Raw genomic sequence first — 23,375 nt, forward strand, 5'->3', positions numbered from 1 at the left:
CTGTAGTAGCTTAAGTCGACGCTATTACATAACCCATACATGAGTAGTTTAGGGTTTAGGCGACCTCGAATTAAGCTTGTTCAGCAGCACGGCTTGTTCAACACACAGGTGTTACAAAACTTGATATACTTGTAACACGTTTACACAATGGTACAGCTACTAACACCGAAAGAACTAAATGCACTGGCCTACGGTAAATGACAATATTGCAATAACTGTTGATACAACAAAGTATGCGCATTCAGAACTTGGCTGAGACAAAATACATGAAAAATAAACGAACCCACATATAAATTATTTGAACATAGGTCGCGTGTGAAATTGGACAAAACAACTTATCTTTGTAGCCTGTTTGGAAGATAGCAACGTATTACGTTTTTTAAATTAAAAAAAGCCTATAATTAAATTTATTACATGGTGAAACAGGATGTAATTCTTAAACACGTGCTTTAATCTGAATTTTCCTGGGCACGAAAAACATTCCGCAAATGTGTTTAGGGCTTGAGCACTAACATCGGGAATCAAATTTGTTATAGGGAGGTACCGGTACCCCGTGACTCCCACGGTGCGGTACGGTAACAATAGGTCGGCACTTTAATATAGGACAGTTTTCCGTTCGAACCAGCTACCACCATTGCGCCGCGGCGAATTGGTTAAGAAAGATAGGACAATTTTTCTTATAAACTCAATTGATTACAGTCATTAAGATCCTTCTTGCACTCAGTTCAGTTGCAGAAGAAAAAAGAACATTAGCAGAGGGTGGGAATCGAACCCACGCAATCGAAATGACTATTCCCTTGCCCTAACCTTAACCCATTAGGCCACACTGCTTGTGGCGATACATTCACTTAAATTTCTTTGTATCAAAAATCTTTCGAGTAGATCGGTCAGAATATCACGTGCTGAGTCGCATGACTGAAATCAGGTGATTCGCAAGGAAAACTGTCCTATTAAAGTGCCTACCATAACAATAACCCACACAATAGAGATTACAAGAAGAACAAACAATACTACTGTATATTAGGCAAAATTTCAAGTTTGTAAATCCAGATCAAACTCAGTAGTCGTGAGCACCTTCATGACACAGTCTACTATTGTTTGGGGCTGCTTAAATATGAAATGGCGTCTGCGGGATCTGTTGAAACGATCTCTAAAACCGTCTCATTGCGTAAATTGGATTGACAAAAAGTAACATTTGAAATTAAATGGTGGCGAAAGAATGGGTAGGCTACGGTATGTTGTTAAATGTAATCTTTCTCTATTTTGTGCTAAAAGAAGTCCCCGGCCCATACCGAACATTAGGGACGACCAGTAAATAGCATACAAAATTCTATACTTAGAAAACTCACGAGGAACGTGCTTCACTTGCGCCAACGCAGCCAGAGCATCAGAATAAATGATAACAGCATTTGGTTTCACTTCAGTTTGGGGATGAACATTTTTATCAGATGGCATGCTTACAACTCATTTAAATTTGACACGCGGGCCTAATCACAACAAAACTCGATATTTGTTGCTAGTAATTCAGTCGTAGTTGTCCATCATTCAATTCATTGGTTGCAACATTTGTAGAATTGCTTAGTGGAACGAACTTACCAGCCTACCGCTGGTTGCCTACCCTTGGTGTAAATAATGTAGTGTACTTGCTATTGTACTAAAAAGCATTAAATATGCAAAAAATTGAAAAAAGATCATTACAAGATACACATAGTGTGGGAAAGAGATAGATGTTACTTCTCGTATTTATAGACGAAATATAATACTTAAAGAAAAGTAAAGGAAAAAAGGCAAATACAATTTGAAACATGGTTTCGGAATTCAAGTCAAACGCACTTCAACCGATAGCGCACCAATAATGCGACACCAGTGCAGCCGAAAAGAAAAAAGCTACAAAACCACCACTCAAGCAAATGTTTTCAGGCGAACACCTTCAACTAAACAGTGTTTCCCAAACTTGGATTGACGGACCTCCAGAAAGTTCGTACAGGCCATGACATGAATGCACACATTCTAGAAGTAGCCTACTAAAAGTGTAGCACTTAAATACACATTTTCAAAATTTTCAATAAGGAATACTTTTGAAAGACTAAGTTACTACCGGTCCGCAAACTTGACAATTCTTGACTGTGGCTAAAAAAAGGTTGGGAGCAAGAAACAGTAACAACAAAAAAGGCGGGAAGCCACTCGACAGATACAGCATAAAATTAGTTTAGTGATATCGATCGCGTTGCTTTACCCAGAGGATCTTTAAACCAGAGGACCACTGCTTCAAGCGATAAAGAAAGGTAGTGATAAGCAACAGAAATACATTTTATTAGATGCTTGGACAATCATATGCGACAAAATAAACGACATTTTGCAAAGTATAACGTCAATACAACATAAAAATAATTACTCTGAAATGAAAGATCTATACATTTCAATTTAAAATTGTGAAAGAACCTCATGATATTGAAGACAATTTTCATTTCCTTCGTCTTTCACCACAAAGTAGCCAAACCTCAATTTCATACGAAAAAAATTCATTGACAAAATATTGCTTACAACCAAAAATGGCAACTTTTAATTGTACGGTAATCTGCGTTCAACAGAAAGATCATGATACTTTGCATGAAGATTCCGACGATCGATTACTCTGCTGTCGTTGTTGCTCTCTCGCCCTGTTTCTGTTTTCTTGCTCTTCCGCTTGGAGTTGGCGGGCCAGAGCAAGATCTTTCTCCTCTTGAGTCAAACTGTAAATGTTGAAGATTTTCAATCATCAGCATTGCTGAAACACTTGCAATCATCTATTCCATGAAACACGGATATATCTAAAGAGTGGGATGCGAAGGCTCACAGCGATTGCTTTTCTCACGACACCAGAAGAGCGGTAGTTGGTAGCGCGTTAAACATTCCACTCTTTTTAAAATTACAGAAAGTTGTGTAGTGCTACTGGTACAGTCAGCTACAAGACAGTTAGAAAATGTTGTGAAGAACATATGTTGCAAGGTTAACAGTAAGCTGTTTTTCTTAACAAAGCCTTCGCAGAAGGCTAGGTGTAAAACAAGTATACGGGTAGTTGAATCAACAATTAATTATGAGAATGCAGTGAATAACCAGGCCTGATGCTAATAGCACAATGCAGGTTGTCATACCAGAGTTTATTAAATTACCATCGGTGCCAATTGTCATTTTACGATAAACAGAAGCCCTTCTATTGTCAGACGTAATAAAAGCTTTCTCATCCCATCCATGGTACAGCACAAAAATAAGGTAAAATGTAGTAAGGTTATCAGTTGTCATGAACAAAGTGACATAAAAAAGTTTGACAACCTCGATGCTATTGGCTGGTCAGCTACCTGTCAGCTGGTAGCTACCGATCAGCTACCTACTCTGGGTTTACCATAAAACTTGTCAAAGCTTCAATGAGAAAGCAGACTACTTGAAAACATAATAGTTCAATGGTATTTGAGGTGTCACTTACGGCTTATTTTCGCCTTCTATTTGCGATAATTGTAAAGCTCTGGCCAGGGCTTCATCCTCACTCTGTTGAAAACAAAAGAAAAAAGAATTAAAGTCTGAAAAGATTCACAAATTGTTTTGTGGTGAAGGGGAAACGGAAAATGAAATTGCTCCTTTTGAGTCAATTTACTTGCTTCAAGAGAAAATTGATTGAAGTATTTATATCAAAAGAAACAGTATCAGTTCAAAACAGAGGTGAAACAAATTTTAATGTGTGTATCAAGCCAAATGAGTTATGTTCGCAAATGATTTTGTTTGAATCGCATGCCAGAAAAGTTGCTTAACAGAAAAAGAAGAAGTTATACATAACAGTTAACTGAAAAATTCTAGCTATCGTTGTTGTTTGGAAGAATTTTTGTCGAAAAAATATAAATTCAAAACTAAAAAAAAATCTAATCAAAACATTTTTTGCAAATTAAAGCTTCAAAAACATTCCGTTTTGAATCTTTAAAGAACAAGGGACAAAGCCATGCATTTTACTACGCTTTATGATTTCTGAAATTTTCTTGAATTTTTTTTTTGGTTTGAACGCAACAAAAAACTGCTTGGATTTCGAAACAAATTTTATTGAAATAAAATATTAGTGTTTCAAACAGCCACACAATTCACTAGGCGAAAGTTCACCTTTTATAAGGTAAACCAAGATGATGCTTACCATATTATTCTGCATGGTTCTTGCACTTTCTTGTTGCCTTTTTCTCCTTTCTCTAAAATACAACACGATTTATCAATAACACAATATTATAACTTGTTAGCTCTATATTCTATAACGTGGTTATTATCAGTCATTGTTAAATCCGATGCGTCTTTGGTTTTGAGAAAAGCATTAACAGTTCCTTAATTTTGAAATGTTTTTTCGACAGCGACTCAATGCATGAATTATTTACATACCGATCCAGATCTCGCCCAATACCGCTCAAGAAGGTTTGTTGTGGTGGACTGGAAACAGTCTTTGAAGAGGCTTGCTTCTGGCGAGAAGTAGAAGCTTGGTACCTTTGCAGTGCAGCAGCTCTAGAAAACAGCCATAAACTTGAGACTGTCTTATCTTTTCACATGCAATTGGCAGTTTTTATAAATTTGCTCAATGTCTTCAGAAGGTTAAAGTTAAAGCAGAAAGCAAAAGAACCATAAATACACCGAAAACAAAATGGCAGTTCAACAAAAGGTCGAACACACTGCTCGAAACTTTCAAAAGCACTTCAGCCTTACCCGGCACTGGAAACTGATCGACCTGACCCTTGAAAGCCTTTGCAATCGTGATCTTGTGGATGACGATGTCGAAGGCAGAAGTTAAGCTTGCATGTTGTACAGACCACAGGCATCAGTTCCTTCTGTTTACACTTCGGTACAGAGCATCTGTTAGAATAGGCCTGCAACGAACATCAAGATTTTTTTCACATCGAAATTGTACAGTATTGTAGTATCAATTTGACAGCGGCACAAAAAGATAAGTGAACTTTTTTCGAGTGGTCACTACAAAGCAGACTACAAAAAGCTGTTAAAAAATATTTCAACACAAAATAAAATATTTTGCATTGAGTAGCCTAGAGAAACAAAATTAAAACTGCACAAAAAATCAACATTGACTCTATTTTCCTCGGAATGGCCCGATTCGGTGAGTCCGATTCGGTGAGTCCGATCCCTTAACGGGGGATTTTTTCAATTTTTTTTTTTTAATTATCGGGTACCGTGGCCTAATTATCATTGCCGTTTTAGGGTTAGGGGTTAGGAGTTAGGGGTTAGAGGTTAGGAACTCACCGAATCAGACTCACCGAATCGGACTCACCGAATAGTAGCAGACCCATTTTCCTTGGCCATCACATGCCGCATTGTTTCACTTTTGTTGTTGTATATATGATTCACAAATTCGACTGTGAACTCATGTAACAAATTACATCGCAAAAAGTATGACTATAATTTTTTCATTTTAATTGATCAGTACACAAACTCAAAAATATCGAACTCGGATGTTTATAACATAGTAACGTTTATCAAGGCATGACAATAGGCGTTTCACTTAATGTAATCATTCACTATCTCCGCTTGCAGCAGATTGCGCATCAACATCGGTTACTTGACCGGGTTCCATGTGATTTTATGAGCCGTACTGCTTCCATGCTGGCTCAAGGCATATTGGAAGAGGGTGCTATGTCACCAGATTATTACCCGATTTATCCTCACTGCGTTACGCACGAAAGAGCACAATCGGTACCCTTTGTAAAGTCTTTGGTATGACCCGACGTGGAATCGAACCCAGGGCTACCAGCACCAGAGCCGAAGGCGATAACCAGTCCACTAAGCCACGGGTGCTGGTAAAAGTGTAATCTCAATGTAAGCTGGTAAAAGTGTCACTCAATGTAAAAGCTTTTAAATAAACATGAAAGACATGTACTCGGTGAAATTTGATGCTATGTAAGACACAGCTTTATTTTTTACTTCTATACAAACAATAACTCTTCAATACTATCAAATCATAACGGAACATACTTTCCTCTTCTTCTTGGCCGGATCCGATTGACAATCTCTATCAATGTGTTCGCTGACTTTAATATCAGGCGTTTCTCCTCTGGGAACAGGGACTGGCTGGCTGCAGAGAGGACAAACTGGGACTTGGATGTCCTTCTTGTAAGCGGATGAGCAGTGATGATTGTCGTATCGAATGTGATCCTTGCTGTAAAATTTTTTTTGCATAACTCTTCCATTGAGATTAAGTTAGCACAACTATATCTCCACAACTACAATATACATAAACTCGATGGCAACAATTCTTATTGCATGTATGAAAATTTGCATCTCTGCACAAGCACTGTGTTTGTATTGAAATTGTAACCATCCTGGATCACAATATATAAAACAGTATATACAGGGTGACCCAAAAAGATTCGTACCCATGAAAATTTCAATTGTGACTTTGATTGAAAAGCTATTTATTTCAAATTACAACCACACATTATTCAGTTTATGGAAGACCATTGACCAGAGTTTTAGCTTTTTCTGTCAATTTTTAGTCAATTTATGGCTTTCCCAAGATGTGTTCCAAATGTGAAAAAATCGAATAAAACATGGGTACGAATCTTTTTGGGTCACCTTGGTACAACACTGTACAAAAAATGCAATGAATTTGATTTTGCTTACTGACTGAACTGCAAAAAATGTATTTAGAATGGGTGAACACTAATCTGAATAGGTGGGTTTTGCTGTAATAAAAATATTTCATGAAATTTGTACTATTAAACATACCAAAATACTTTTTCACAGGCATCACATTTCATTGGTAAGAAATCTGGAAACAATAAATCAAGATTAGCATATATGCTGAACTACAGTGTGGATGCCTAGAAGTCATGCTTGGTTTGTAGAGCCAAAATATAAAAAGTGTCAGTTCCACCAATGCAATGCAGTGTATCACTTTGTCATACTGATTAGTTTGCACCAACTGTCTACGACAAAATAAATTTTATGAAACACAATCATATAGCACAAGTATCATGTTTATATGATAAATTAATTATTTTTTGTGTGCATGTTCTGAAAAAACAGTTGTCTGAAAATTTCATCAACAGATTACTTTCAAAAGCCAAATTTAGTGCATGTAAGAAATTTTGATTTAGCAACCCAATCAAGAGCACTTTCAGAAACTTGCATTTAAATCACAACACTAAACTAAAGGTTTACTATGGGTTTCCTTCCACCAGATTAAATAACAATTACCATAACAATATCTTTGCTTTTACCTAATCTGTTACATGTCGTCTCACTACAGTGTTGGCCAAGATCAGGAAACTCCATAATTTAAAATAAACTAACTGATAGTGTTAGTGTTCACAATGTCACAAAATCTGTAAATTAAAATGTAATAAATTATAAATATAGAAGTCAACATAACCTATCGCTTTATGAAAGACAGGCCTCCAAGCTTCTGACGGCCATCGCCGCCAAAAGTGGTTAAATGGCCTCCACAACTACCTCACTGGTAGTGGTAGGCCCTGTTTGTTTGCTGGCTTCCACAGGCCAACATTTCTCCACTTCGTTGGTATTTAAAATTTTTTCTCCAGTCGGGTTTGTAGTTTTACAATAAAATTTTCTTTTCACTTGCATTCACAACCTTTTTTCATGAACAAAGCAAACTCTCTCACACGCTGACAAGACACTACTCAGCGTAAAAATCTGGCCGCCGAAAAGGAGTTTTGGTAGGCCATGCTTGATCAGCAGAAAAATAAAGGAGCTTAGAGGCCTAGAAAGATCAGAGGAAAAGTTGATTGTAGTTGTGTGTGGCCAGCGATATTGTACGATAGCGAGACAAGGATACTAAGAAAGAGTAAACTGGCAATGCTGAGTGTGAAGTGCATGCTTCAACTGTATAGATTTATAATATATGTATAATTTTGTGCAATGTGCAATTGTGCATACAACATAAACGCACAAACCTGGCACCAATAAAATTCACTACAGTATTCTCAATATATTCAGCTAACTATGGCGAAAATGTGTGTACGATAAGCCATCTACACTAAACTACAATAGTGCATGCAATTTCTTGATGCAAATAATGCCAAATCCCTTTGCCGATCCCACCTCAAAAAATTCTTTAAATCTTAACACAATTGAAAAAGTTAATCCAGAAAATGCATAATATAACAATCTAAAAAGGCAGTGGCTATTTGACCGGCTCTGGTCTTTTAATCTGAACACTATTTGACTGGTCAGGACGTATTTTTTTCTTTTTCTTTTTCAAAGCAAAAGACGAGAGGAAAAGAAAAAAGTGCCTATATAAGTTCTAAATTCAATAGTTTTATTTAACTGCATCAGCGGCGCGTACGATGTTTCACGGGCTGGTATCCCCAGGGGTATGAGTTCAAGGGTGCAACCTAATTTGTACCCTGAAAAGATTGAGAGAAAAACTAGCACAAAGCTAAGTCGATGATCGCAACAAAGCCAAAGTCGCTAATCGGAGTTTCCGCAAAAATTTTAAATTTGGGGTTAGGGTTAAGCGAAAACTCAGATCCGTGTGCTATTTTGGCTTTTTTAAATTTTTTTCTTGATTTTTTCAGGGTAAAAATTAGGTTGCATCTTGAGTTCAATACTATGTAAAAAGAGTTTTTTTAGGCAGTGTTTATTAAAACACTGCCTGAAAGTAAACTTGACATTAAATCATTTTTTTTAAAGAAGTATTGTAACTTTTTACAACCACCAAACTAACTTGTTGAGAGCAAAAATGTAATGCGTCGTTTGGCAAACACGGTCACATCCTCTTATGACAAACTGAAAATTACCCAGAGAAATTCTCAAATTCCAGCAAATTAAAAAAACTCTAACTTTATTACTCATATTTGAAAATAGGGATGTGCCGATTACAGAATTTTTGCCGATGCCGATTCCGATTCTTAAATATTTGCCGATTCCGATGCCGATACCGATTCTTTGGTTAAATGATTAAAGCTGCTTTTAGTTGGCGCTTTACAAGTGGTTGCGATTTTGTTACAAGTTGCTGCCTTTGAAGTGTCTAAAAGCGTTCACTTTGTCGCCTGCTCTAGACAGCGTGATTTTTTACGGTACCGTAGTTCTTTACTTCTTGCGCGCTACAAAGTGTTGATAGACACGCGTTTTATTTGTCGCGGAAATCAGTCAAAAGAGAAAAATCGCCATCGCTCACAGAGTGCAAAATGAACGTAGCTTAACGCAGTGTGCAAAATATTATCTTGTGCGGTTTGCAGTATTTTTCTCGCAGAATTCAAGAAGGTGCCAGAAACAAGAAGAAAAAAAGACCAGAGTGTAAAAGAAAATGAACGCAGCGGTATTGAATACACAAAAACCTTTAAAAAAGTAACACACTAGCCTTGCATTCAAAGTGCATCAATAGACGAAAAAAGAAAAACATCTTGTGAAGAAATTACTATTGTTTTCGAACGTAGAGTTGCAGACAATTTTGTTGCTTAGCAAACACGTGAAGATTACCGGGTAGCTGGTTTGATTACGTTTGCGCAATCACACGATTGTTTGTTGAACGCATTAAGCGTAATAGGCCTATACTTGGAATTTACTTCTCTCTGCTTAGTAAATTAACATTAAGCAACTTTCAGTGACTACGAATTTTACAACGATTAAACAATAATTACAAAGAACATTTCCCCTTTTTAATATTCAAAATTAAAGGCACATAAATTAAAATGCAATAACATCAACTTTTCTCCAGTTGCTGCAGTAAGTCTGGTCCGTTGAGGCGTAAAAATGTTGCCACCTGTGCTAAAAATTCGTTCGCTTTCGATCGACGATGGTGGTGACGAAAGCAATTTATTTGCAATTTTCAACAATGATGGATTTATGTAGCCAGTGCGGGGATGACGAAATAAATTAAGATTTCCTTTCCGTTAACATAACTTAAAGCAGGTGATTGATACAGGAGAAAATAATCGCACAAGAACATAATAAATTGACGTCTACAATGTTTAAAAACAATGACAACTTCTAACTGTACACGATGTCATTTCTCTTTTTGCTGCGCTAAAAATGTCTGCATTAAAGGTGCACTGCAACGAAAATACATAGCTTTTGTATTTGTAGATCTTTCTGAAATAAAACGTTTTTTAACAATTGTTTTATTTTTTGTGTTACCATTAATTAAAAAACCTAAAAAAAACTTTTTTGAATTGAATGATTCTGATTGGTCAAAATTTTTGATGACGTCATTGGCTGGCAAAGCGGCATCCAAGGTCTATTGTTTTGCGTACAAACACAAGGAACAAATCGCGTAGGCTACCGAAACAGCGAACAATTTTGTGCTAAGGGAGTTTTTAAACCCTTAAAATGGTGGCTACTTGTACGGCTCCCGGTTGTACTAACCGGGAAATCGTCAAATCTTTCATCGTTTACCTCTGAATAATGACGACAAGCTGAATAAATGGATCTCAGCGATGAAACTCAAAAACCCACCTGTAAACAAGCACTGCCGTGTGTGCACCAATCATTTTCTGGCCAGCGATTACCAACGCGATCTACAGGCAGAGCTACAAGGCACCAAGTCCAAACACCTGCTCATCCCTGAAGCTGTTGCTTCTGTCTTTAATTTTTCAAGATATGTGAAAGCCACTGTCAATACTCAGTAGCCTACAGTACCCACAAAACTCGATCGACCTAGGTACAGGTCTGTGAGTACGATCGGGCGTTTGGATCGAATAGCAAAGCGAGAAAACAACAAGACTTTGAAACAGGTCAGTAGGACAGTAAAACATTGGCAGGGTAGGCAAAGGCATATTAGGCAACTCTGAATACATAAGCTACTTTTAGTTGATATAAACCACTTGGTTCAAGCAAATTATTTTCCTGCATTTTTTTCAATGCAAATTTTCCATCCGACTGCTGTCTGAACTGGTGTTGTCAGAGCACGAATCAGAATGATGTTCTTCGCTGTCAAGTCGCCATCTTTTTGGTTCAAAGAAAAATCCTTGTCTTGTTTCAGACAATCTTGTTTATGCTCAATATACAATGACCTATGCGACGTTTCTAAGGCAAATGCATGAAGCTGTTTACTTGGTTGCCAGCCGATGACGTCACAAGACACATAGCGCCATCAGGTGGCTGATTTTCATTTGGTTATATCTCCCAAACAAAAAGGCATATCAAAAAAAATTTTTGAAAAATATAATACTTAAACACTAAAGAATCACCAAAAAAATTTTAATTTTTCATTTCAGGTCCCCTTTAAGGTATATTCTACAGATCAAAGAAAACTCCCTAATTTTGCCGAATGCCGACTAGAGCTGGGACAGCATTTGGCTGTAACATAGTCCGTTTCATGGGTTGAACAAACAATCGAGTGATTATTGCGCAAACGAGGTAATCTTTTTTCACGTGTTTACTAAGTGACAAGATTAATTCACTGCAATTCAGCCTCTGAAAAGATATAACTTGCAACTTCACACGTTGTTTTCCATTGACGCCCTTTGTTTTTTTCTAAAGCGTTTTGAATCTTTCAGACAGTTGCTCTCATTTTCTTAGCAGTTTATACTCCCTCGCTTTTTCTCTTCTTGCTTTTAGCGCCTCGCATACTGCAAGCTAACAACTATTACGTAATAATCTATTTTATACCAAAGACAGGCAAGGCACAACAATACCACAGGGTTGAGCATTACAACAGTATATATTTTACATATTTACAAAATAGTTTAACATTCAAACGTTTTCGGCTTAACCTAAGCCCTCATCAGGAATCTGAAAATATTAATAAAATGCAATAAATTTCAACTTCTTGAAGGTAACTAGCTAACTAATTGTAAGCATCAAGAAATACGCAGCGGTTAAAAGCAATAGTGTGGAAAACAAACAGACGGACGGAAAACAAAATTACATTAGAAAAAGGCAACTACATGACTACAAACGAATTAGCACCACAGGGAACGTGATCCATCTAACTTAGTAAATGTTTAGTAGAAAGGACGCGCCACCAGCAAATAATTGTTTGTTTAAATTTGGGTTGTAGCGTTTGATTAATAGCGCTTCCTGAATTTTTGTGTCAAATTGGGATTTGCCTTTGCGTAAAATTTTAAATGAGTCAGCAGAGAATTTTCGATTTGTGCAAAAGGAACACTCCATAATATGGTCTTTGATGGCACTTTTCTTTAAGTCTCTAAAGTTCAAATGCTCCCGTACCCTCGTGGTCAAATGTCTGGTGGACATACCGATGTATGTCAATGCCGAATCACACGGACATGTAAAACTGTATACGACATTTGAACAGAGAGGCGAAGGCGTCTGGGACTTTAGTTGAAAATACGAACTGATTTTGAATGTTTTATAAACAGGAAAAACGTCCACATCAAATTTACTTTTCATAAACTGTCCGATTTTGCGAGCAAACATTTTAGAATCTTTTCCCACAAACGGAATGGACAAACAATGCTTCATATTTAACTCATTTTCAGCCTTTTCTTGTTGGTCGGAATTCGTGGAGATAAAGCGATTCAATATTTTTTCAAAGTATAATTTTGGGTAACCATTATTATAGAACATTTGTTTTAATTTCTCTGTTTCAATATTAAAAAGAGCATCATTACAGCAAATCATTTTAGCCCGAGCTAATAGGCACATGATCAGACCAGATTTCCATTTCGATGGGCATAGTGCATCAAAATTCAAAAACAAACCAGTATGGGTTGGTTTGCGCCAAACCCAAGTATCAAATTCGGTAGCATTAATTTTAATTTCAACGTCCAAAAAAGGCAAAGTTTCGCGTGCCTTTTCAATTGTAAATTTGATGTTTTTATGTTGAGAGTTCAGCAATTCCAAAAAGGCCGCACAAGACGTCTCCTTATTAAATACCTTACTTATTAAAATACTATTAAATACTTATTAAATAAATACCATAAGAAAAGTGCCATCAAAGACCATATTATGGAGTGTTCCTTTTGCACAAATCGAAAATTCTCTGCTGACTCATTTAAAATTTTACGCAAAGGCAAATCCCAATTTGACACAAAAATTCAGGAAGCGCTATTAATCAAACGCTACAACCCAAATTTAAACAAACAATTATTTGCTGGTGGCGCGTCCTTTCTACTAAACATTTACTAAGTTAGATGGATCACGTTCCCTGTGGTGCTAATTCGTTTGTAGTCATGTAGTTGCCTTTTTCTAATGTAATTTTGTTTTCCGTCCGTCTGTTTGTTTTCCACACTATTGCTTTTAACCGCTGCGTATTTCTTGATGCTTACAATTAGTTAGCTAGTTACCTTCAAGAAGTTGAAATTTATTGCATTTTATTAATATTTTCAGATTCCTGATGAGGGCTTAGGTTAAGCCGAAAACGTTTGAATGTTAAACTATTTTGTAAATATGTAAAATATATACTGTTGTAATGCTCAACCCTGTGGTATTGTTGTGTCTTGCCTGTCTTCGGTATAAAAAAGCAAACTCTCTCCCGAAACTAAATAATCTATTTCTCCTTTAACTTCTAACCGTTGCGTAATCATTCAACTTTTTTATTTTATCTGGTCTGATTTTCTCTTTGAACGTTTTTTGTCATTTCAAAGAAAGAAAGTATTTTGATCTCGTGCCTACTAAACAAGAGTTTACAAAATGGCAGACAATCGTCATAATTTAGACTACCGCTCTCCGAATGCTAGTTGAGGCTGATGCGGTTGTTCAAAGAAGCCGTTCTTTGATCGGTATTTCCACACGCTCGCGCTACTTTTGATTAGGAAACTTTGATAAAGAATCGGAAAGAATCGGCAATTTTTTCCGATGCCGATTCCGATTCTCCAAAAATTGCCGATACCTGCCGATTCCGATTAATCGGCACATCCTTATTTGAAAAGACATAAAAAATTGGACTGTAGGCTACTCAAACTAAAAATTGATCATAAAAATGCATCAGCCTAACAATTGAGTTCAAAATTTAGTTTAAAAAAAAGCGCTTCCAGATAGTATCGAACTCATTCCATCGAGAACGGGCGTCTTTAAATGTAGCAAACCTAGCAAACCTCGCAAACCACAAGGTTGCCAGATGGTATTTTTTTTAATTGTATTTTTTTTTTTAATTTCTTGGCATTTTATTTATCGGGTGCAAGTTTTTTAAAACCTTTTTGAATATGTTATTTGTTTAGTGTTGATGTTCTATTTTCATCAATAAAAAGATATAAAAATCTCTGTTTTGTTGGTTATGGTTAGTTTTGATATAAATACGTTTAAAGCAATGCCTTTGTGATCAACATTTGTGAGATATTGAAAGGTAATATGAACGCAGTATTTGGTAGTCAGACATTCGGGTATCAGTACTCAATCCCTTAGAGTTAGACCATGGTAAGGTGAGTTCACTAATCACTGGTTCTCTAAAAACCGAGCTGCAGACGATAGATAAAACTTAACTTTTGCAGGCGACCGTAGTTCTTGCCCTGGGCTACGCCGTGTGACACACAACCAAGAAGTTCCTAATGACAAGTTTTTGTGTGTGTTTAGAAAGTAAGGGATATTTTGTGAACGAAACCGGTTTTTCCAAAAGTTTTGGTCATTTGAAGTGAGTTTAAAATATTTATATGCTTTGGCTCCTTTTTGGGCTACTTGCAAAGAAATTGGTGTGTTTCTGGAATTGTTCTGAAATGTGTTTTTGGCTGGGTAATTTTGTAGAATCTGGCAACTCTGCAAGGCTTGCTTCTTTAAATGTAGCAAACCTAGCAAACTTCGCAAATCTTGAGTAAGGTTTCTACAATTCATGGCCGATGAGGTTTTCAACTGTTCATAGTTTGCATAAAATAGATAGGCCTACTCTACAGACAACCTTACGATTACTTGCTGCAAGTCTAAATCTATCTTCGGAGCTGGTATACAAGTCACCCCCCTTGGCAACTCATGACAAAGAGGAATTGACCAAAACATGTGGATTGAAGTGTGTGAACACGAACAGTAAAGCAAAGGTAAAGTAGTTTCACCCTATATGTTTGGTTGAGTCCTGTCTTTGTCATGAGTTACCAAGGGGGGTGGGGGGAGACTTGTATACCAGCTCCCTATCTTCTTTAGGGAGACTATAAAAACCTTTTGGGGAAGGCTTTCAAATGCAGAAACCTTTCTGTTTGCGAGGAATTTGGAGTTCGCGACATTTAAAGATGCCCGCTGAGAAAACCTCACAACTATCAATTGACAAATGCACAAACCTTCGTGAAAGTTGTAATTGTACAAGCCTTTTGAGGTTTGCTACATTTAAAGATGTAGGCCTTGCAGAGTTGCCAGATTCTACAAAATTACCCAGCCAAAACACGCTTCAAACCAATTTTTTTGCAAGTAGCCCAAAAAGGAGCCAAAGCATATAAATATTTTAAACACACTTCAAATGACCAAAACTTGGAAAAACCGGTTTCGTTCACAAAATATCCCTTATTTTCTCAACACACACAAAAACTTGTCATTAGGAACTTCTTGGTTGTGTGTCACACGGCGTAGCCCAGGAACTACGGTCTCCTGCAAAAGTTAAGTTTTATTTATCGCCTGCGCCCTGCAGCTCGTTTTTTAGAAAACCAGTGATTTGTAAACTCACCCCACCATGGTCTAAGCCCTAAGGGATTGAGTACGGATTCCCGAATGTCTGACTACCAAATATTGCGTTCATATTACCTTTCAATATCTCACAAATATTGATCGCAAAAGCATTACTTTAAACGTATTTACAGGGCTGCGATTTTTTCTTTCTTGTCGAACGACCAAAAATTCTACGCTTGTTTGTCGAATAGTAATATGACGTCACAAGAGTCAGATTATAAGCGTTTGGCCGCGAGTTACCGCACAAGTTGTGTGGTATCAGAGTCACTTACTGTTTTTAATCGCACGCTGGTTGAGTGATTCCATCTACGACGGCAAAAAACATTGCCGTCGCCAAATCAACACACCTTAGATTGCTGCGACAACTGCCGTAGTGCCGTATGCTTTAATGTTTAATCAAACGAAATTTTATGCGCTTCTTCATTGCGTGTCACACGGCGGTAGCCCAGAGCATCACGCAACTTATTTTATGCGCCGACAATGCTCTTGTGAACTGTAAAAAGTTTGCCACCTTATGAATACTGGCTTAATTGTTACGCAAATGTTATTCTTTCATCGAATGCTTATTGTTTACCACTGTCGTTGCGAATATAAATCATCGTGAAAGAAGATACAGTTAAAAAGTGGAATTTATTTGCTATAGATTATCAAACAGAAGGAAAAGTTAGTGTGGTATTTTGCAAAATTTGTAAAGAATTTTATGACGGAAACAAATCGGAATTAGAAAAGCTACGGGGTCAAGTTAAAAAAGTAATACAAAATTAGATAAACGGTTCTTCGGCAGAAAAGAAAAATAATGATTCTGATCATATGGCATTGCGCGTTCATGAACGGGCAGTAGGGTGGTCCTCAAATGTATGGTAAAATTTTAAAGTTGGAAAAGTTTGGTTCTTACCCTCTCATTTGGTTCCATTTCACTAAAAAACAGTTCACTAAAAGTTTGAAGTATTTTGATAAAGGTTTAGAGGTGCCACATGACCAGTGAAAAATGACAAAAATACGAAAATTTTGTCAAAATAGGTAAATCGCCTAAATAAATGTCTTAAAAACAAAACCTCAGCAATATACAATGCACTGCAAGAGTGCAGACACAAATGAAGAAAAATAGGCAACAATCTTGCCAAATCCGGCAGTAGCAACTACTCCAGTCTGTAATGGGCTATAAAATATACTGTAATGATATGCTGAATATGTTTATAAGTTAGATCGCACCCACCTAGAGTGGACACATTTACAGGTCTCGTAGCCTATATCAAATATGATTCAGTCTGTGGACTTTAAGTGGTTCTCAATATTCTTATTATTGCAATTTCGAAGATGACGCAGAATATACTGCATTTGATTTTCATCTTTTGTCAGCAAATTGTTAAAATTTTGCATCAATGCAACATCTCTTTCAGCAAAATCGTTGATCACATGAAGACTAACTAACAACGCTTTTTGTTCTCTTATTACTTTCATCCAAATCCCATGCTACAACTTCCAGCTTTAGAAAGTCAGATGGCAAATCCAGAATCTGGAACAATCGCATGGTGTTGGATGTGACAAAGTCTGATAAATCTTTTGAAAAGACATCATCTGGCAATGAAGAAATACGCTTCAATGGTGGACTACTCATACTTTTATGGGTCAAGGTAAAAACCATAGCTTCTTTTTCAATACTTGAAACACCATCATCAAAAAATACAAGGCCAATGAGTTCTTCACATAAAGTTAGGGTTAAGCGGAAACTCCGATCCGTGTGCTATTTTGGCTTTTTTTAATTTTTTTCTCGGTTTTTTCAGGGTACCAAATGAGGGTACGAATGGTTCAGGGTACGAATTAGGTTGCATCCTCACTTATGTACCATCAGTGCATTGAGAATGTTTTGATTGCTTCTTTGGCTACCGCTGAATCATGTTGCTGATATTCCTTTAGTCTTTTTATCTGGGGTTGCAGATCATTCCGTGGGTCGCACGTTGTTAGAGAAGCAGTAAACCAAGATTAGAAGTAGCCTATAAGCAATGCGTCTGCACATTGCAATATAAGAAAGAAGTATACTTTTAACACAAAAATGACAATTTTTTTGAAATCATATTGCTCCTTATTGGTCAAATCAAACTGCATTCTGAACAGCCAAATCTTCAATGCATATATACTAGCAGTGGCCATCCATCTTGTCTGGTGAAGGGCGCCGGGATAACGAAACCGAATGCCATGTGGTGGTGCTCGATTAAGAATTATGATAGATAATTCAAGGAACTCTTGGTCATCTCTTAATTGAGTTTTTTCCAACTGGTCTTTGCAAAAACTAATGATCTCATCAGCACAGCAGAAGTCATCATTTTCTAAGGTGACATAACGATCTTTGTCAAAACTAGGCTATCCCACTTTGCTTTAAATCACCTGAAAACAAAAATATCCTGTCCAGATGATGGCCCAATGTTGAGAACGCTCTCTTTGCAACACAAGTTCTAGAATATGGTGACAGCAAGCCAAATGGAGCAAGTCCGTGTTTAATTCTTTTGCGATCAAATACAGGCACCAGACCAAACACCAGTGTTGCTGGATGTCGTGTCAAAACACATTGCTCTTACATTGTCAACAACACCTCAATCTTTAACACATAAGCCTACCATTAGTCCAGTAGCTTGCGCACTTCCTGATGAAGACTGCAACTTTGGCACTCCAAGCAATTTGTTAGTAGTCATTCCAGTGACAATTAGTGGTAACCGTTCAACTTTTTTTGTTACCAGTTATATCTGGAAGGAGTTTTCCATTCCAGTGAACAATGGGCAGTAGAAATTAGAAAGGCTGTTTCAGCAATGATTTCCATTTCTGAAACACCCTTTCTAATTTCTACTGCCCATTGAACTTAACATATCTGCTTGGTAACAAAAACACCAACTTTCTTAGCCAAATAGTGAACAAGTGCCACTGCTATGTCTTGTATTGATACTAAATAAAGTCATGGAAAGCTGAGGAATAGAAGCCACATGGTTGTGTCATACTGTGATTGGAAGATTAACCCGTATATAGGAAACTACTTTTTTAATAGGTGCATTGGTGCAATTAAATAAATGAATACAATTACAGCAACAGGCAGACACATACAGGCTGCCTGCAGTAAAGCATAGATAATTCACTGAAGCAACATAGGGCGAAAAAGTTTGATTTTAACCCTATTTTCAGTTTTTTTGCATTTTCTCAAAAATTAAAGCAGTTAGAGCGGGTCCACGTCTTTTAGGCGCTGACAGTTAGGCGCTGGTCTAATAGGCGCGCACACTGTGGCGTCTGGATATTTAGGTGCGGAGCACTGTGGCGCCCGTTCATTTAGGTGCTATTCCTAGTAAACTCTGTAGATGGCTTCAGTGAGTGAAGTTGCCTAAACTGGCAATGCCTTTTCACACAAAATGTTATATTACACAGAAAAATATATGGGTGAAGCTGCTTGAACTGAAAATGCTTTTCACACAAAATGTTATATTGAACAGAAAAATATGTTATGGCTTCCGTGAGTGAAGCTGCTTAAACCGGCAATGATTTTCACATAAAATGTTATATTGAACAGAAAAATATGTTTTTTTTTTAATGCGCGTGTTCAGCATTTATTTGTTGTTAGTCCAGGTTTGCGCCGGCGAAAGCTTTATCAATAAATTATTCAAGTTTCCGAAAATGTATGAGATTGAGTTCACTTTTAGTTAGGTCAAATAATAACTAAACATCAGTAAAAAATGTACCGTAGGCTGTACTCAAGCGGGCGGTAGGCTTGAGTGAAGAGTAACTTAGTTTTCCGTCAAAACCCGGACTAGGTTTAATAACGAGCGAAGTCTCACCATTATGCTTGCAACTTGTAGCCAAAGTGTAGCCTATATGCCCTGTAGAAATGTATTCGTGTGAACAGTAGTAGAGCGTCTTACGCGTTCTCGTCACATGGCCAATCCATCCCGAACAGAAGTAATTTATATTTAATCTAAATTACCAGACATTTTTCACACAAATCTGTTGTATTTACGCGGTAAAAACATGTCATGTGATCGACGTAGACGCACAATCTTGACATCAAATGAAAGCATACATCTTCAGCTATCCGAAGATGCAAAGCTTTGCAATAAAATTTAAAACATTCTATGTACAACTAGCAATTTTCCAAAAGGTATTTTTTCTAATTTTTTAAAAAATTAAAAATTGGCAGAAAAGTGTACTTCATTATAATTTTTACTACCCAAGCATGATACAATAATATGAAAATATATGTAGTTTAATCGAATGCCAAAACAATTGTTCACATGAGAAAAAATTTACTTCGTTTCTGCGCGCAATGCTTTAGGAAGTACAGCAGAATGATTATGGAGAAATTTGGAAAATTTTAAGCAAGAAGTTTACGTAATTTAGCCTACAGTCTTTTTGATCGAGAAATTCCAAAGTAAGGAGTTGCCTAGCCAGTTTTGACTGCCAATTCCAATGAGTGAAAGAAAAAAAAATCCACTGTGTCCCCATCTTTAAGAAGTCCTCATCTGATAACTGCACGGCCAAAGTATTTTTTTTAATTAGCCAAAAAAGGACAGGCAAAGACTATGGATCTGCCATCATTTACATTATTTTTTTGCTTGAAATAGGCTACCTTTTAACCTTGGACGTAGGGATACTTCCTTGGTCATCATGGCAAAAATCCCAAGACGTGTGTATACGTCCGTGGTCGCGAAAGAGTTAACTAAAATGAACTCAATAATGTTCGGAAGCTTCAATAATAATTTATTGATAAAGCTTTCACCAAAGCAAACCTGGAGTAACAACAAATAAAACAATAATAAATCAATAAAACAACAATATATTTTTCTGTTCAATGTAACATTTTGTGTGAAAAGCATTGCCGGTTTTAGCAGCTTCACTCACTGAAGCCATGATATCATTTTCTGGCAAGCTGCCAAGCTAATACAATCTACATACTTTACTAGGAATAGCACCTAAATGACCGGGCGCCACAGTGCTCCGCACCTAAATATCCAGACGCCACAGTGTGCGCGCCTATTAGACCAGCGCCTAACTGTCAGCGCCTAAAAGACTTGCTCCCGTTAGAGCATACTTTCCTCTTGAGCACAAATAGGAATATGGTTGCTTTGCATCTTTTGACACCAAGCACAGTTCTCTATCTCATCTGGTTCTGAAGTTATGTAAATTTGAGCAAAAATTCCCCGCGACCCCCCAGCTTGATTTTCAAGTTTATTGTGGCACCCCTAAACGTAGTCCAATGGGTCTCAATTTTTTATAAATTTAGTTTTAAGTCATTTAGAGACTTTTCAGAGGGTAAGACATAGCAATTTCAAAAATTCGATTTTGGGGACCACCCTAACGGGCAGTTTTGCGTCTTCAAGTATTTCAGTGATGACGCGACAACCTCATCCTCCCATACAGCGTCTTATGATTCCGATTCTGACAGCTAGTTCTTTATCAAACAGACTCGTGTTTGCTCGCGGTATCTCAATTGTGCCGAAATTATGTTAGTGTAAACGTAAATCGAGGCAATCATCTCGCAGTGAGATATTAATTTGTTACCGGTACCTGGTTGAACAATTAACGTTATTTTATGATAATTCAAAGTCGCTAGATGTCGAATTAATGTAAAACAAACGTAAATTTCTTCTTGGGCATTGTTACGCAGGCAGCAAAATTCGTTATTTTTGCATTGACTTTACGTCTGTAGACGTTGAATCAATGCAAAATTGATGATTTTTTGCTATTTGGGTACGCAATGTAACCCGCCAGGAAAATTAAATAGATTTGTGCTGACTCGAACGTTGAATCAACCCAAAATTAACTTACTTTTCCCCCTGAGTTATTTAACGTAACAGCGTGCGTATCGCTACTTTTGGTACATCACTACAAATCAAACAGTGCGGTCGTGACTCGTGATAGACTACTCTAGTATATTTTTCGCTTCTTGTTTTTTCGATTCAATGTCTGCAGACGTTGAATCAATGTAAAAACGACGGGTTTTGCCAGCTGGGTTGTGTGCTTTTGTGAATGCAAAATCGCCCATTACGTAATCACAGAAACCCTTTTAGTGGATGGAAGTCAAGTTGCAACCGTGTTTATATGCCTACTATTCCGAATGCCACCGATGTCGTCCCCTGGACATGTCGTCCCCCCGATGTCGTCCCCTGCCGACGTCGTCCCACGTCGATGTCGTCCCTGTTGCCAGATGTTCAACTTTTTTTGTCCATTTAAATGTAGGTAAAAATTATGGTTGTTCGAAACGAACTTATTCAAATCGAAACGAAATTGTTGCTACCTTTTTCTTTCGTTGGTTTTTTTCCTGTACTCTATTGTTAAATTTATCATCACTGTTTTACTCGTTACAATATTGTTCAACTCATCATGACTTATACAAAGAAAAATAAAATTGAATTAAAAACAAAAAAAATCTTTCTTGCCCTGTTCTGATTCCTCATGAATTTCGCTTTGCTCTTTCGTCCGAAGAACATGAATTTCATGTTCCTGCAATCAACACAGTGGCGTAGCTAAGGGGGGGAAGAGGTGCGGCACGTCTGGGGGTGGCACTTTCAGACTACGATTTTTCATTTTGATTATAATCTGAGAAAAAAACGCATTTCATTTTCACATGCTTTTTCTTGAAGGGGCGGAAAAATCTGAATCCGCCCCGGGCGGCACATTCCCAAGCTACGCCACTGAATCAACACTCAATTTCTTTTCATGAACATTTATTTTGACATCGCTAACGTAGCCCACTGCAAATTGGTTGGTTGGTTTTGAATCTTTATCCTCGGACTGACAAAGCCTTGATTGGTTATTCCTGGTAGTTACGCGTACTTGCAGTGGCTCTTGACGCAGGGCCGGTCACCGAGATTGGCAGAGTGAAGTTTTCCGATTGTTGAAGTGTTGTTGCCGAGAAATTATTCCATTCACTAGGTGCCGCTGAATGGAGAGCAGTCCTGAAATGCGTTGCTCAAGCGCACATCCCGAGCGTCGAGCTTGCGCCGCGTGATCTTGAGCCGGCGCATAGCCACTGAGCTAACGGGGCGGACAATAAATAAACGTAATAAAGGGCGAAAATAAACATATCTAACCATGACAAAAAACACAGAAACAGCTAAAAAAAACATTAACTATGACATGCAACAAGTGTGGTCCTACGTTATCTGGTAGCCTACCGGTTATGTAGATTAGAGATGTGCTTAACTGTTACTTTTTAAGTTTTAAATAAGTGTTAGCCTACTTTGAAAATCTGAACTGCTACTTTAAAAGCTAAAACCATGAAAGCAGCAAAAAGCTAGGCTACAGTAAACCTCAGATAACGTGTGACTAAAAAAAAACAATTGTGTAAACCAGGGTGGTCCAAGACTGTGAACATGAAGGGCCACATTAGGGTCTGATAAAAACTTCACGGGCCGCATAGTGAGAAATGATAACGCGTTGCTGAAAGTAGAAACGTTATTAAATAAAAACTTAACTAGGTTGCGATTTTGAACTTCTTTTCTATAGATTTCGATCTGTTTTAGCTATATTCTTATTGTTCGCAGGCTATGAATATTAACAAATCTTTGGACCACCCTGGACTGTAAACGATATAATTTTAATCTAGTTTGTCTAAAAAAAGGTCAAAAGTTGAAGGCGATTAGGTTAACTATAGCAATTTTTTTAACTGTTACTTTTCTATTTGCTTAGCCTATCTGTTAATATGAGTTAAGGAAATTACCTGTTACTTTTTAACGTTATGTTACTTTTCGCACATCTGCAATGTAGACTTAGTGGCGTACGCAGGATTTCCTCAAGGGTGGGAGCCTTTCGAATCGAATTAAAAAAACGCCCATTTGCTAACAATAACCAGTTAGTTAGACTACATTGTAAAA

General features: G+C 37.3%; 1 protein-coding gene across 1 annotated transcript; it reads right to left on the reverse strand.

Moving 5' to 3' along the window:
• Positions 1–102: 102 nt before the first annotated feature.
• On the reverse strand, positions 103–7,342 carry LOC145783163 (AN1-type zinc finger protein 2A-like). The gene is made up of 8 exons (XM_082594954.1): positions 7,236–7,342; positions 6,742–6,784; positions 5,989–6,172; positions 4,711–4,871; positions 4,393–4,512; positions 4,157–4,208; positions 3,464–3,525; positions 103–2,732 (listed from the first exon to the last, which is right to left on the reverse strand). Exons 1-8 carry the CDS (start codon positions 7,288–7,290, stop codon positions 2,597–2,599), a joined length of 813 nt encoding a protein of 270 aa, XP_082451080.1. The 5' UTR covers positions 7,291–7,342; the 3' UTR covers positions 103–2,596.
• Between the last annotated feature and the right edge of the window lie 16,033 nt (positions 7,343–23,375).

Source organism: Aplidium turbinatum, chromosome 14 (genome assembly GCF_918807975.1).
Source record: "Aplidium turbinatum chromosome 14, kaAplTurb1.1, whole genome shotgun sequence".
Taxonomy (NCBI): domain Eukaryota; kingdom Metazoa; phylum Chordata; class Ascidiacea; order Aplousobranchia; family Polyclinidae; genus Aplidium; species Aplidium turbinatum.